General features: G+C 45.2%; 1 protein-coding gene and 2 non-coding genes across 3 annotated transcripts; 2 read left to right on the forward strand and 1 right to left on the reverse strand.

The window, feature by feature from the left end:
• Positions 1 to 2286: 2286 nt before the first annotated feature.
• TRNAI-AAU lies at positions 2287 to 2360 on the forward strand. The gene has a single exon. It is a non-coding gene; the product is annotated as a tRNA-Ile (tRNA).
• A 267-nt stretch (positions 2361 to 2627) lies between these two features.
• On the forward strand, positions 2628 to 2699 carry TRNAD-GUC. The gene has a single exon. It is a non-coding gene; the product is annotated as a tRNA-Asp (tRNA).
• Positions 2700 to 3113: 414 nt separating this feature from the next.
• On the reverse strand, positions 3114 to 11501 carry CPOX (coproporphyrinogen oxidase). Its single transcript, XM_015644180.1, has 7 exons — positions 11096 to 11501; positions 10861 to 11004; positions 10045 to 10155; positions 9511 to 9652; positions 7214 to 7432; positions 5469 to 5573; positions 3114 to 3632 (listed from the first exon to the last, which is right to left on the reverse strand). Exons 1-7 carry the CDS (start codon positions 11499 to 11501, stop codon positions 3545 to 3547), a joined length of 1215 nt encoding a protein of 404 aa, XP_015499666.1. The 3' UTR covers positions 3114 to 3544.
• Positions 11502 to 12482: the final 981 nt, after the last annotated feature.

Genomic DNA, 12482 nt, shown 5'->3' on the forward strand with positions numbered 1-12482 from the left:
TTAGTTTTATTAACATGATCACTTACCCGCAATGTACCATAATTAAGAGGGGGAAAGTAAATGTCATCTTACCCTTTACTTCCTCATTTCTGGATTGGTTCCGTTTATGTGATATTACAAAGGTTATATTGGTTTTCTTGGAACAGTTGTTTTTCCTGGGAGAGGAAAGCTGTTGGAGGTATTAAATTTGACTCATTGGGGAAGTGAAAAGGAAACACGCATTTCAAACATTTAGTTTGCATTTAGACAAATATCTGTCATCAAAGATTCACCATCTTTTTCACATGTACATTCCTGATGCAACAGTTGACAAGACAATTACTTATTTCTTACTTCAGAAAGAAAAAATAATGTAAACCTCTCCCTAGGCATCCTTCTTACCCTGAAAGACTGGGAAATGTATTTGGAAACGTATTTTGAACTCTAATGACACATTAGCTGTATATTATAGGACCAAAACAAACTGTGCTTCTTGCATTTTTAAAATAGTGGAATAGTTATTTCATAATTTTCTTTGAAAATGGTATTTTAAAAGACTGAGTAAAAAAAAAAAAAGTTCAGGGTTGGTAATAATGTTAGGGCTGCAATCCCTTCTCTTGCAGAAAGACACCAACTTTTGTTGCAGTTGCATTGTAGTTTGGCACACAAATTCACAGTTGTTCTTTGTTCAGTGAGCAATCTCCTGCTCTGGAAAAGGTCTTATCCCACTGGCTCTGGAATTATTTTACAGTGAGATGAGGTCTACTCACAACAGCAGAAACTCAAAGTGACCTTACAGCCTCTCTCTTCTCTGACTGTGGTCTTTGTCATGATGCTTCTTGAGCTTGAAATTCTAACAAAATCCTTCAGAAATGTGTTTTTGAGAAAGCATGAGACAGAGTTTAAAATCCATATTCCTGCTTATAACAGCCACTCTTCATCTTGCCTCTGGAGTGATTTTCTTGCTTCAGTCCTGTTTCCTAAAGTGTTTTTTTTCAACTTCCTGAGGACTGATGGAGACAGTCTTGGAGTCCCACAGTGTTAGTGATCGAATGATGCTGCTTAAGAAAACGGCACCTGTTGAATTGAGACCATGTCTGGGTTGTTAGTTTAGGTATGTCACTTTTTGCAGATTCTTCCGGTTCTGCAGCTAATCAGATTATATTTTTATGGACTGCTCATTTTTTTTGAAGGCCCAGGATGTCACTGGTAAATGATGCCTTTTCAATTTAGAAGTCTCAATTCTAAAAAGCCCCCTTATTTTGGGACTTTCTGCTTCTTTCATCTCCATGCACATTTGGGGTTTTCTGCCTTTTTTTCAGTCAGATGTCTTCTGTCCTTTTCCTTCCCTACTCCGTATTTTCTTACACATGATCTGTGACAGTCTTCTCACATCGTGTATTGGTCATTGCTTTAGCGGCAGCTTTGGGATCTTTTCTGCGGCGTGTGAGAATGAATGTCTGTGTTAAATGTTGCCCGGGATTGAGGAAGCTCTTGTACTGTCATTTATATATGCTTCTCTATGCAGGTATTACCTTAGTTTTGGCTTCCTAGTATGTTTTTTATTGATGTATTTAATGAAAGGTCGTGTTAGTGGCAAATGAAACAACAAAAGAGAGAAGCTCAATTTAGCATTCATATTGACACTGTGAAGAAAAGGGCTGGGAATTTGATTATGTCCTCTTTCTCTACAATTTTTTTCACTGACTCCGAGGTATTTAATTCTGAAATATTTTCTGCATTTTTCTGATCAATGCCTTGATTTCACAAGTCACCCAAATGAACCATGACCGGGGGAAGAGTTCCCCGTTCCTCGTGTCCCAGCGCTGGGAGCGGCATCGGCGCCAGGGGCGGGCGGGGGTCCCGCTGGCGGCTCTTGGGGGTCCCCGTGGAGAGCGGAGCTCTCACCTCGCTCCTCGTTCATAGAGTGGTGAGTATCCCCGCCTGGACACTGGGGTTCCATTCCCCGACAAGGAGATAGCCTTGCCTCTTATCGCCGGGGAGCATTCCTGTTTCATCCTCTTCCCATCGCACCCCTGTCCGCGGCGTGGCCGGAAGGATGGAGAGGGAGAAGGGTCGGGAATGGTTGCTGCGAAGTGTGGCAAAACGAAACATCTCAGTCTCAATGTTTTAGGAATGCTCATCACCCCGGTTAGTGCCCTTGTTGCTCTACCCCTGCTCCATGAAACAGCTCGTCGAGGCGGTGTCTATGAGGAGCGAGGGCGGTAATGCTGCAGGGCGGCTGCGGCTGCCGCAGGTCCATGGGAGTCCCTCGGGTGGCCGCCCTTGTCCTTCTTAAACCAAGTTGGCCGGTTAGCTCAGTTGGTTAGAGCGTGGTGCTAATAACGCCAAGGTCGCGGGTTCGATCCCCGTACGGGCCAATTCCTTTTTCTTTTTCCCTTGGACATGAGGAGATCGCTGGTTTAGCGGAATATCACTTTATTTTGTTTTTGGGGCGGAAGGGTAACACAGAAAGGAACGCGGTACCCTCCAACAGGAAGCTAGACTTGGGCGGTCAGGAAGGGACAGTGGGTGCGAGCCTCTCCCTGCTCTGCCCGGACCCAGCAGCCGCCACCCGCACGCCAGGAACCCGCGGCAGCCGAGGCGGAAGCACGGGGCGGCGGGGAGAGAGGCTACCTCCATCCAACTCCTCGTTAGTATAGTGGTTAGTATCCCCGCCTGTCACGCGGGAGACCGGGGTTCGATTCCCCGACGGGGAGACGGAGCTGTTCCTTTTTTCTCTCGAGGTGGGGGAAATGCACTTCGTCCTCCACTTGCTTTTCCCTACCGGGTTCTCGAAGAAGTTCGTGCTGAGAAACACAACAATCGGTCCAAAGCTGGGAGGAGCGTGAAGGCAGAGGTGGATGCCTTAGGGCAACACCAAGCAGCGTGCTGATCCACCGTCGACCGGCAATGGAGCCGGCCCGAGCAGCACTGTTTTGCTGCCGTGATCGCAGCACAGATGCTCAGTGCCGATTTTATCCTCAAAAGGACAGCCATCTTTCTGTTCTCACGAGGTTAACATTGGGACCTAAACCCACAATCTCACAGCACATCTTAAATCATTTTCCCACCTCTATAATCAACAAGACATCACCAAAATACACGTGATTAAGTACCACCTTTTCCACAGCTTCTTGAAAGTACAGTTTAAGGTTTAATATAATACCAAATATTCCCTTTATTCTTTTAAAAAAATGTTTTTAAGCATCCCAACGTTTTATAAGGGTAAGCAGTGCTATTTAGGCACAGATAATGCTTTCATTTCCCTGAACACATCACAGTAGTTCGCCATTGCAGTCACCTAAAGCATGCGGAGTAGCCCTGTGAAGTCTTCACCAGTCATTCACAAGGCAGCAGCAACAGGGGGACAACATTAGCCCATCAATCTAAATGAGTTCACACAATTACAAGTTCTAACAAGTCTACAACATAATTAAGGCACGAGGTATAAATAGACACACTGAAACACCACACAACACCAGTTTGAATGGGCTGGTTTGCTGGCATTCCTGTTCTCTCAGAATGGCTCAGTGGAAGCAATCCATCTTCTTCATGATTCTTGTCAGTGCACCCAATCTTTGGGATTTCGCAGAACCTCCAGGATTTCTGCTTCTTTGGAGCTCTCTGGTGGGTTGTGCATGTACTCCCACCTGTAAGGAGAGGGGAAACTCACTCAGACAGGCCAGCTGGCAGCCACTTCTGCTGTGTTTGGACTGGAGTTGCCTTTTCTAAGGATGCAAAGCTACATATACAGGTGATACTCCTGGCTGAGGTGACAGGTATGGTTACAAATCACAAGCGGTAGACAGGGTAGAGAGGAAAAATGTTAGCTTCATATTTTTATCAACTTTTGAAAAAGCTGGAAGGACAAGGAGAAAGGAAAGAGCAGTACCCCATTCCCCACAAGGCATGCAGGTTTATTTGCAAAAATCTTTTAGCAGTCTCTTGTGACACACTAGTATCACAAGGAAGATGAATAAAAAAAGGAACCCACAGAATTTTGACAGTGACACAAGATCTTTTTCCAGAATCTGGACTGGAAGCTCTATGAGTCTTTGTTGAATCTTGCTTTCAAAAACAAAAGTTGTGAAAGATTTCTTATTTTCATTGAAAAGGCAATTGAAAGAGGCACGACAGAGAAAGGCAAGTGTCAGCAGTCACAGAGAGATGAGTACATCCTCCTTCCATTTTCCCCCCCAAGGAATGACCCAGTCATGCTGGGAAGTGAGCTAGTAACATTGATGAAAAAGAGCAAACTAAAATAATCCCAGAAATTAAATAAAAACATAGGACATGCTACAACACCAGGTCAGTGACACAACATCAGGTGTTGTCAGTGGGATGATGATATATGGGGAGAACAGCACTGCCTTCATGGTTACAGGACAGCAGGCAGTTTTCCTAGCAGAGGGAGGTCACTGGTGAACTACATAGAATTCATGATAGCATCTGTACTACACAGCATACCCAAAAGCAACCTGAAAGTGTGAATAAATAGTAAATGACTGAATTTATTGGTGTCACAACTGTAAGCAAGATGGGTTAAAGCCTAAAAGGACAGTTAAAAACAGTATTTAGCCAAGTAACTGAGCAGTAAAATGGCAGGTGAAATTCACTGTTGATTGATGTGATGGACACAGAAAAAGGTTGCATACAGATTGGGTTAAATTTTATTGCCTAGAAAAGACCCTGGCATCATAACAGTTTTATGAAAAAGCCACGTCAATGCTGAGCAGTAGTCAAAACCAGCAAACAGATTATTAGGATTCTGAAAGGAATAATGAATTAAAACACTGCTATGCCACTGTGAGTCAGCACAGTGCACCTGCATCTTGTATACAGATTTGCAGCTTATATTGTCTGCTCCTTATCTCCAGTTCAGAAAGGGCACAGAAAACTTAAGCCTATAGCAAAAGTATGGAAGAGCAACTATACAAAAGACTAAAAAGAGTAGGAGTTGTTAGCCTGGAAAACAGACAATGAAAAACCCCTAGAATCCTGTAAAATAAAAACTTATGGGGAAAATTAACAAGAAGAAAATCATGTTACTCAGTGAAAAGTCAGAGGAAGTCATCAGGTTCAAGTAGAAAACAAAGAGGTATTTTCTCATACAACACACAGTTAAACTGTGGAGCTCCTTGCCACACATTTGGCAGGACTGCCAGAAGCTCTCATGGTTTCTAAGGGCTACTGAACAAAACCAAAATATCGAGAACAAGAAATCTATCACTAGGAACTAAGCATAAAAAATGATAATTTTTTTTTTCCAGAAAATCTCTATGCCACACACTACTGGCATCAACGTGAGGACAACAGAGAAGCATCTGCATTTGCTGAATAGAGAACTGTACTTGTCCAGTTCTTGTATCAGGAATGAACTCACCACTGCTAAGAGACTGGAGACCAGGAGAGACTTCTGATTTAATCCTATTAAGTATTTTACAAAGAACAGTGCCTACTGCAACCCCATATAACCACACCCTTACCTTGCAGTCAGTGGCAGAGACATAAGAATGCTTTCGATTCTTGATCCTGGTGTCAGGAGGCCAAACTTTGTACCTCTGTCATAAAGCAAGTTGAACTCTACGTACCTAATGCAGAGAATGAAGAGTGAATGAAGAAATGCAACAGAAAAGAACAGAGTTTATTAGTAGATAAAGACTGTGCTTTCTTCAACTAGCAAGCTTCAAACAAAATCAGTCTGTCTTTCTGCTGAGTTGGGATCATCTGCTCTTTAGCATCTTCTGCACAGGAATGCACGTGTGACCTTGCCACTCCACAGAGCACAGGGAGCAGTGACCTCAGCTACAAGACTAGAGCAGACCAACTGCTCAAAGGAGAGCAGTCTGCAGGTTCCTGTGCTGTACTGTACTCCTCCCAAGCCTCAGCACTGCTGGCAGGCTCGACACCATGTTTACCTTGGTGGTTCTCTTCTTTGTGGGGGTGTCAGACATTAAAGGTACTGAAAATAACCAGAGAAAAAATTCTACTGTGCAATCCTCCATGCTGAAGGACACATAAGCTTCAGAGTGCTGGCTGGGACTTTTAAGTGATGAAACAGACCATTTTCTGCTCCCAGCACTCCCAGGAACAGAGCTGTGACAATTCATCAGGGATTATCTCAATAGCCAGTACAGGGTGTTTGTACTTAAAGATACAGGAAGGGTAAAGCTCTTTTCTATCTGCAGAAATGGAAAGCTTTACCCAGCCCCATAACCTGCAAACAGACCCAAGGAAATACACAGACCTCAAGAGCTGGTCCTGGCTGTGACTCAGAAAAGCTACTCCCCTTTTTAAACTTTGCAGGTTTGCTAAATCCTGTCCAGAGACTGGATCCTGAAAGCCCAATGTTCCCAAGAATAGTCCCACCAAATTAAGGATGCTTGTTTAAGTGACCAACACCTGCAGGCTTGTGATCTGAACTTGAATGCTTACACTCTTTCCATGCCAGTCTCACATTTCTCTGCAGAACAGGAAGAAACTAAAGACTCCAGTTAAGCACAAAGCATGTGAAATTTCATTTCTCCATACACTCACACAATCACAGGACATGGAGAACAGAGTACAACTCTATTGACTGACATACTTAAGCTTTTGCAGCATTAACAGCTGGTGACATTAACAAGCATCCTCCTAAGTCTTTTACAGTAACCTTGGACTACACCAGAAGAAGAAAATCCAACCCTCTATATTCCTTTACAAGAATCCTCAATTCCTTTACAGAAATTTCAATGCCAAGATCAGATGGAGTAAATATGTATGGAAGGAACTGAAAGTACTCAAGTTATTTCCTGACTTTCTGGGATTTTGCTGCATTACTTAATAGAAAGCACCATTCCCTCACCCCTTAGCTCCTCATGTGACAGGGCAGCTCTATATCCAGTACCTCTGGGCTGCAGCAGAGGGAAGGATTCAGGACACCAAGCACACCCACATTCCTTTGCCTGTTACACAGCATAAGCTTCTTTTGCTTTTTGAAGGAGTTGGAAAGAAATAGTGATTTTTTTGGGGTTGCTTGTGTTGCAACATGGGAGAGTGGGAAATGCCTTCTTTGCACCCTAATTAGCAATCTAGTGTTGGATTTCAGAATTAGTTCTGTACACAAAAATGCTGAAATTCTTAGTGAGCTTTTTTGGCCCACACAACCTGTAACCATGAAGAACTAGCTCATATTTTTTTCTTGCCAGCACAGTCCACCTCCTGCAGGTGCTTTTGTTCCTCCAGTACTCACCGTCCTCTCCGAAGCTGTTGCCATAGCTTCTCCTCTGGTGTGAAGGAGTCATGGCAGTGCTTTTTCACAATGGGAATGTAACAAGGCACGACAGCTTTGGCACAACTCTTTACAAACTGGAATACTTCTTCCTTGGAGGGAGAGTCCATGTCATCAAAGAATATGCCTCCAATTCCTCTTCGCTCGCCACGGTGCTTGATATAGAAGTAGTCATCACACCTATAAAAAGGATCAGATGATTACTAATACAGTCCAGAGTATTCAAAAGACATGAACAGAACTCCAAAGAGCTACATGCTGCAGAACAGAACCAGTGAAATAGTGACCCCAAGTCAGTTTCTGCAGGGCTGGGTGCCCCACTGTTTCCCCAATTGCCCAGAGCCAGGATGGTGCAGCATCACCTGGAAAGCACTCCCATGTCACTAGCAGTAAAAGCTCTGGTTAAAAGGTCTCTGCAATGCCACACATCATCAGAAAGTCGCTGAACACCACTGCAGATGTGTCCATGTGGGTTGATCCAATCCGTATCCTCTACCTATTCAGAACAGCCAAATCTGATTTCACAACTTTCAAAACTAAGGGCTCTTGATAGATTCCATTCCCAGCATTATATGTAGTTCCCAAATTATTTGGACAGCTTTCATATGAACTCAAACTTGGAAGAGAAATTATTCTCTTTGCTATTCAAATAAAAGAATTTTCTTCATCAAACACAAGTAATCTAAGGCCCCAAGATCAGATAAGAAAGCAACTGTCACCACACCCTTCCTTGGAGAAAGGCTTTTAATAGTTAAAAGCTTGGAAAATTGAGTCATTATAGCAGTGGCTTTTCATGAGTCATTAAGTTTATAAATTAGTAAGGGCAGCTTATCCTAAAAGCAATTAACCTATTTTGTATTTATGGGGAGTATTTAGTTGTGAAATTACTGTAACTTAAATGACTTGGCCCTATCTTTCTTATAGTGCCTTGTCTGGACATGCAAGTCTTCACATGGAGCAGAAAGCAAAGAGAAGTAGGAAGCAGACACCATCAACATAAAGAAAACCTGGCCCTCCTTTAGGACTAGTTTTCCATACAGGACCAGTTTTCCATATATCCACAATCGTTCTCAAGCATTATATATGGCATGGCCATAACAAGAGAGACATGGAGATGTAACAGATAACCTGCACTATTTTTTAATTCACTGGGACAATCAGTGTTTTTTATTTTATGATAGCAGGAAGAGTTAGGAAAAAACGCCAAGTCAGAAACATAAAAGGGAATAAGCCTGACAAAAATCTTAAACCTAGATCAGGTAGACAATGTGGTAAATGTAATAACATTTATCTTTAGGAAAGTGGCAAAAAGTGTCCTTCCCCCTGCAGCTGGCACTGCTAACCTACTTAGGCTGCAAAGAATATGACCATTAAGGCAGATTCTCTAAACCACCATGCAAAAAATCCTCAGACAGCAAGACTGTAATCTCAAAGCTCTAAGATGTGTCTGTCTAAAAGTGCTTGCCACCCAAACTGTAACACCCACTTTATCTCCTGTCCTCAGACAAGACCTAATAGCTTACAAAAGGGTACCCCCACCTTCCTGCTTACACAACTTGTGGCAGATAGCATTATCAAACACAGAACAGCGAGTTCCCACTTAAGAGTAGAAGATCCTATCACTTGTATCTCTCAGCTCAGAAAGAAAATTCAATGTTTGCATCTTAGAAAATGTGCTATTGAACTCCCAGTGAATGTGTCACCAGAGGAAAAAATGCACCTTCATCAAATTATGAAGCTTCTACATTAAGGATAAGGTCCTTTACTTACCTAGAAATTGGGGGGAAAAAAAATAAAAAGGCCACAAAGACCTTTTCTGAAGGCAGAAAAACAAAAGTGAGATTTTCAGAACTGCTATGATGGCCCAAGAGCTCACACTGAATCATGCACATTTACCACAAGTTCACTGTAAACAGAATTTGTGCAAGTCCATGGGGCAGAAGTCTTGTCCCAGTTTAACACCAGAGGCTAAAAGGAATTTTAAGTTGCCTAGTGCAACAAAATCTTGACAAGTATGCTTGGTTTTTCTTTGGGCTATAGACTTATGATCCTAGTTGTCAGCTCTCTGATTTGAAAAATCCAGGATTCTGTAAATAAGGTATTTCTTTAGATGACCTTTTGTCCCAGTACACTCCTGATTTTCATTAGGCTTTCTGATACTTTTCAAAAGGCAGCAGAACCTAGAGTTCACATACACTTAACTGCCAACATCCCGTGCTGCTTTCTGCTCCCCCCCAAGTACCCCTTCCCCCACGCACCATTTCTTGTACTTGGGATACAACTTCAGATCGTGCTTGTCACAGGCTTCTTTCAGAGTCTTGTGAAAATGAACAGCGTCCTCTTCATTCAAGTAAGTTGGAGTGAGGTCAGTCCCACCACCAAACCACCATTGTTTAGTTCCTATAGCAGAGGAAAACAGCAACATTTTTCTTTTAAACTTCTGAACAGCAACTTCTTGTTAGTGGTTCACCAAGAACAACTACTTTTACAATACAAAACAAAATAATTTTTCAGTGGTGTCCCTAAACTTCAGTAGTGAAAGATTTGACTACAAGGTAGGATGACGATCAGTGACTTCAGGAAAAGATGAAACAAACTTCAACATAGTTAAAACCATTTTGGACCACTGACCCTAACTGTAAGATAGCAGTTTCACAAGATGGGCTGGTGTCTCTTGACATAGCTGGGAGCAAACTCGTACTGGTTCTTGATCTCTTACCCCAGCTAGGTATTCACACTTGCTTTGGGCAGTCAGACATTTCCTACATTCCTCATTGGATTATGATCCTTACCATCTGCTTCTTCAATTTCAAAGTATCTGTAGTTGAAGTGCATGGTTGGAACATGAGGATTCTTTGGATGGATAACAGAGCTCACACCCATGGCGCAAAAAGGCAGCTTCCCTAGATAAAAAGAAGCACAGAGGAAGCCCTTCACTTTTTCAATAAATATAATTTTGTTACTATTTAAGGAACATCACTATTTTCCTTTAGGCTGCAAGCCACAACAGGAAAATGTCTCTTGCTGGGTTCACCATAATTATTAATCAGTGGGCAAGTTACTTCTCATCCATACACTTCTGTGTACCTAGCTCAACTCTTTCTTTGGTATTTGTTCTAAAATGTGATGATACTTTGAAGAACCCACTAGATGAAGACCACTCAAAACATAAGGCACTGCTAAGGCTTTCTACCACCCCCAATCCTCACAATTACCCTTTGCTACACAAACGTGCATTGAGTCTTCTTTAACCTTCGGGTGTTGTTGGTTTTCTTCCTCCAACTCTTTGGTACGTAATTCCTGCACTGTTTCACTGTTGTGCTACAGTGTCATTATTGAGAAGCCACCTGTGCCTACAATACATTCCTTATAGCAACCAGACAGAGGGAAAAGCACTCCCATACCTGGCTTTCTATGGATATAGAAGTCCACCTGTCAGGCTTGCTGATTAGAAATTACTATGATACAAATTAAAACCTTTGAGCTGTAATCAGTCTGGCCTTCCTCATGTTCTGCTCAAAGTCCAAGTTGTTTTCAGAGTACCAGCACGGGAATACTCAGGTGAACAGGTCCCGATTCCCTATCCCAATGTGCGCTAGACGCCTTACCGTCCTTGGCCTTCAGAGTCTTCCCCCTGCTCCGCATCTGCCGCGCTGCCTCCTCGGACAGGAGCCCGGACACGACGGACACATTCACACCCGCCTTCTCGAAGACCTCGCCATCCTGCAGCACGCAGCTGATACCGCCTCCGCCTGCCAACGCCAGGCTCCAGGTCAGGGTCACCGAGGGATGACCGAGCCCCGGGTGCCGGTGTCCGCGGTCTCCCCCGCGGCTCCCTCGTACCTTCCTTCCTTTCCCAGCTGTCAACGGAGAAGGAGGCGCCGGGGTCCAGGGCGGCCAGGGCACGACACACCTCCGCCTGCGTCTCCATGATGAGCAGCTCCATGCGACTCCGCAGCTCTCGCCGCCGCCGCCGCAGCTCCCGCAGCCCGCTCACCGGCGGCGCCATGAACCGCTGCCGCAGCTCCTTCTCCTCCTCGTCCTCCCGGGCCGCCGCCAACGCGGCTTGCCGCCGCCACAGCCCCAGCGCCAGCCCCAGCCCGCCCAAAGCCCCCGCGGCCGCCAGCGCGGCCCGCCGCGCCCCCCGGCCCGCCGGCCCCGGCGGCGCGGAGCCCAGCGGCCGGGCAAAGGCGAGGGCGGGCGGGCCGCGGGCGGCCCCGCGGAACAGGCGCGCTGCTGCCGCCGCCATGACCGGCACCGGCGCCGCAGTGCCAGCGGGGCCGGGCCGGGCCGGGCTGGGGCGGGGCGGGGGCCGCGCCGGGTGTGAACGTGTGTCTGCGCCCGGAATCGGGGAAAAGCGCCTCTGACATCATCCAGTCCGGCCTGTCATCTGTCATTGCGTTGTCAGCTAGACCACTGGCACTTCCAGTCTTTAAACACCTCCAGGGACAATGACTCCACCACCTCCCTGGGCGGTCCAACCCAATATCTAATCACCCTTTCTGTGAAGAAATTCTTCTAAAGTCTACCTAAACCTTCCTTGGTACGGCTTAACGATGTGTCTTCTCATTATGTCGCTGGTTGCCCAGAAGAGAGCGGTCCCCACCTGGTTACAAGCTCATGTTAGGTAGTTGTAGAGAGTGATAAGGTCACCCCGAGCCTCCTTTTCTTCAGGCTTAATAGCCCCAGGTCCCTCAGCCGGACCTCATAACACTTGTGCTCCAGACCCTTCATCAGCTCCACTCTTCGTCCTTGGACCTCCTTGGACCTGCTCCAGCACCTCAATGGCCTTCCTGAACTGAGGAGCCCTGAACTGGACACAGTATTTCAGATGTTGCCTCACCAGTGCTGAGGGCAGAGGAAAAATCACTTCCTTCATGATTTTCTATTTCTGAAACAGGCCAGAATGCCACTGGCACACAGCTGTCTCATACATGTCTGTACAAGAAATCCCATCCATACTGGGTGCTCTGAGAGAGTGCAAGGATCCCATAACCCTCCCATCTGGATCTGGGCTACCCATTGCGTGTTGGTACTGTGACAGGGAGAGGCATCGATGGATGCAGCACTCAGGTGCCACACCTTGCCTGGTGGAGCTTTGGGAGAGGGGGCTGTGCTGTCCTTGTGCCTGTAAAACATCTCTGCATACTGCTTACACATAACTGGTATTGTTGATGCAACTACATGAAGCTGCAGAGTTGTTTTGTGAGTAATGGCTTGTACAGGGCCA

Source organism: Parus major, chromosome 1, assembly GCF_001522545.3.
Source record: "Parus major isolate Abel chromosome 1, Parus_major1.1, whole genome shotgun sequence".
In the NCBI taxonomy this organism is placed as follows: domain Eukaryota; kingdom Metazoa; phylum Chordata; class Aves; order Passeriformes; family Paridae; genus Parus; species Parus major.

What these genes read in the sequence shown, in the direction of transcription:
- CPOX (XM_015644180.1), bottom strand. Translation starts at nt 11,501, where the DNA reads ATGGCGGCGGCAGCAGCGCGCCTGTTCCGCGGGGCCGCCCGCGGCCCG. An exon ending in TGAAATTGAAGAAGCAGATG is followed by an intron (nt 9,653 to 10,044) that starts GTAAGGATCATA and finishes CCTCTGCTATAG; the next exon opens with GAACTAAACAATGGTGGTTT. An exon ending in TCTCTGCCACTGACTGCAAG is followed by an intron (nt 3,633 to 5,468) that starts GTAAGGGTGTGG and finishes CTCTCCTTACAG; the next exon opens with GTGGGAGTACATGCACAACC.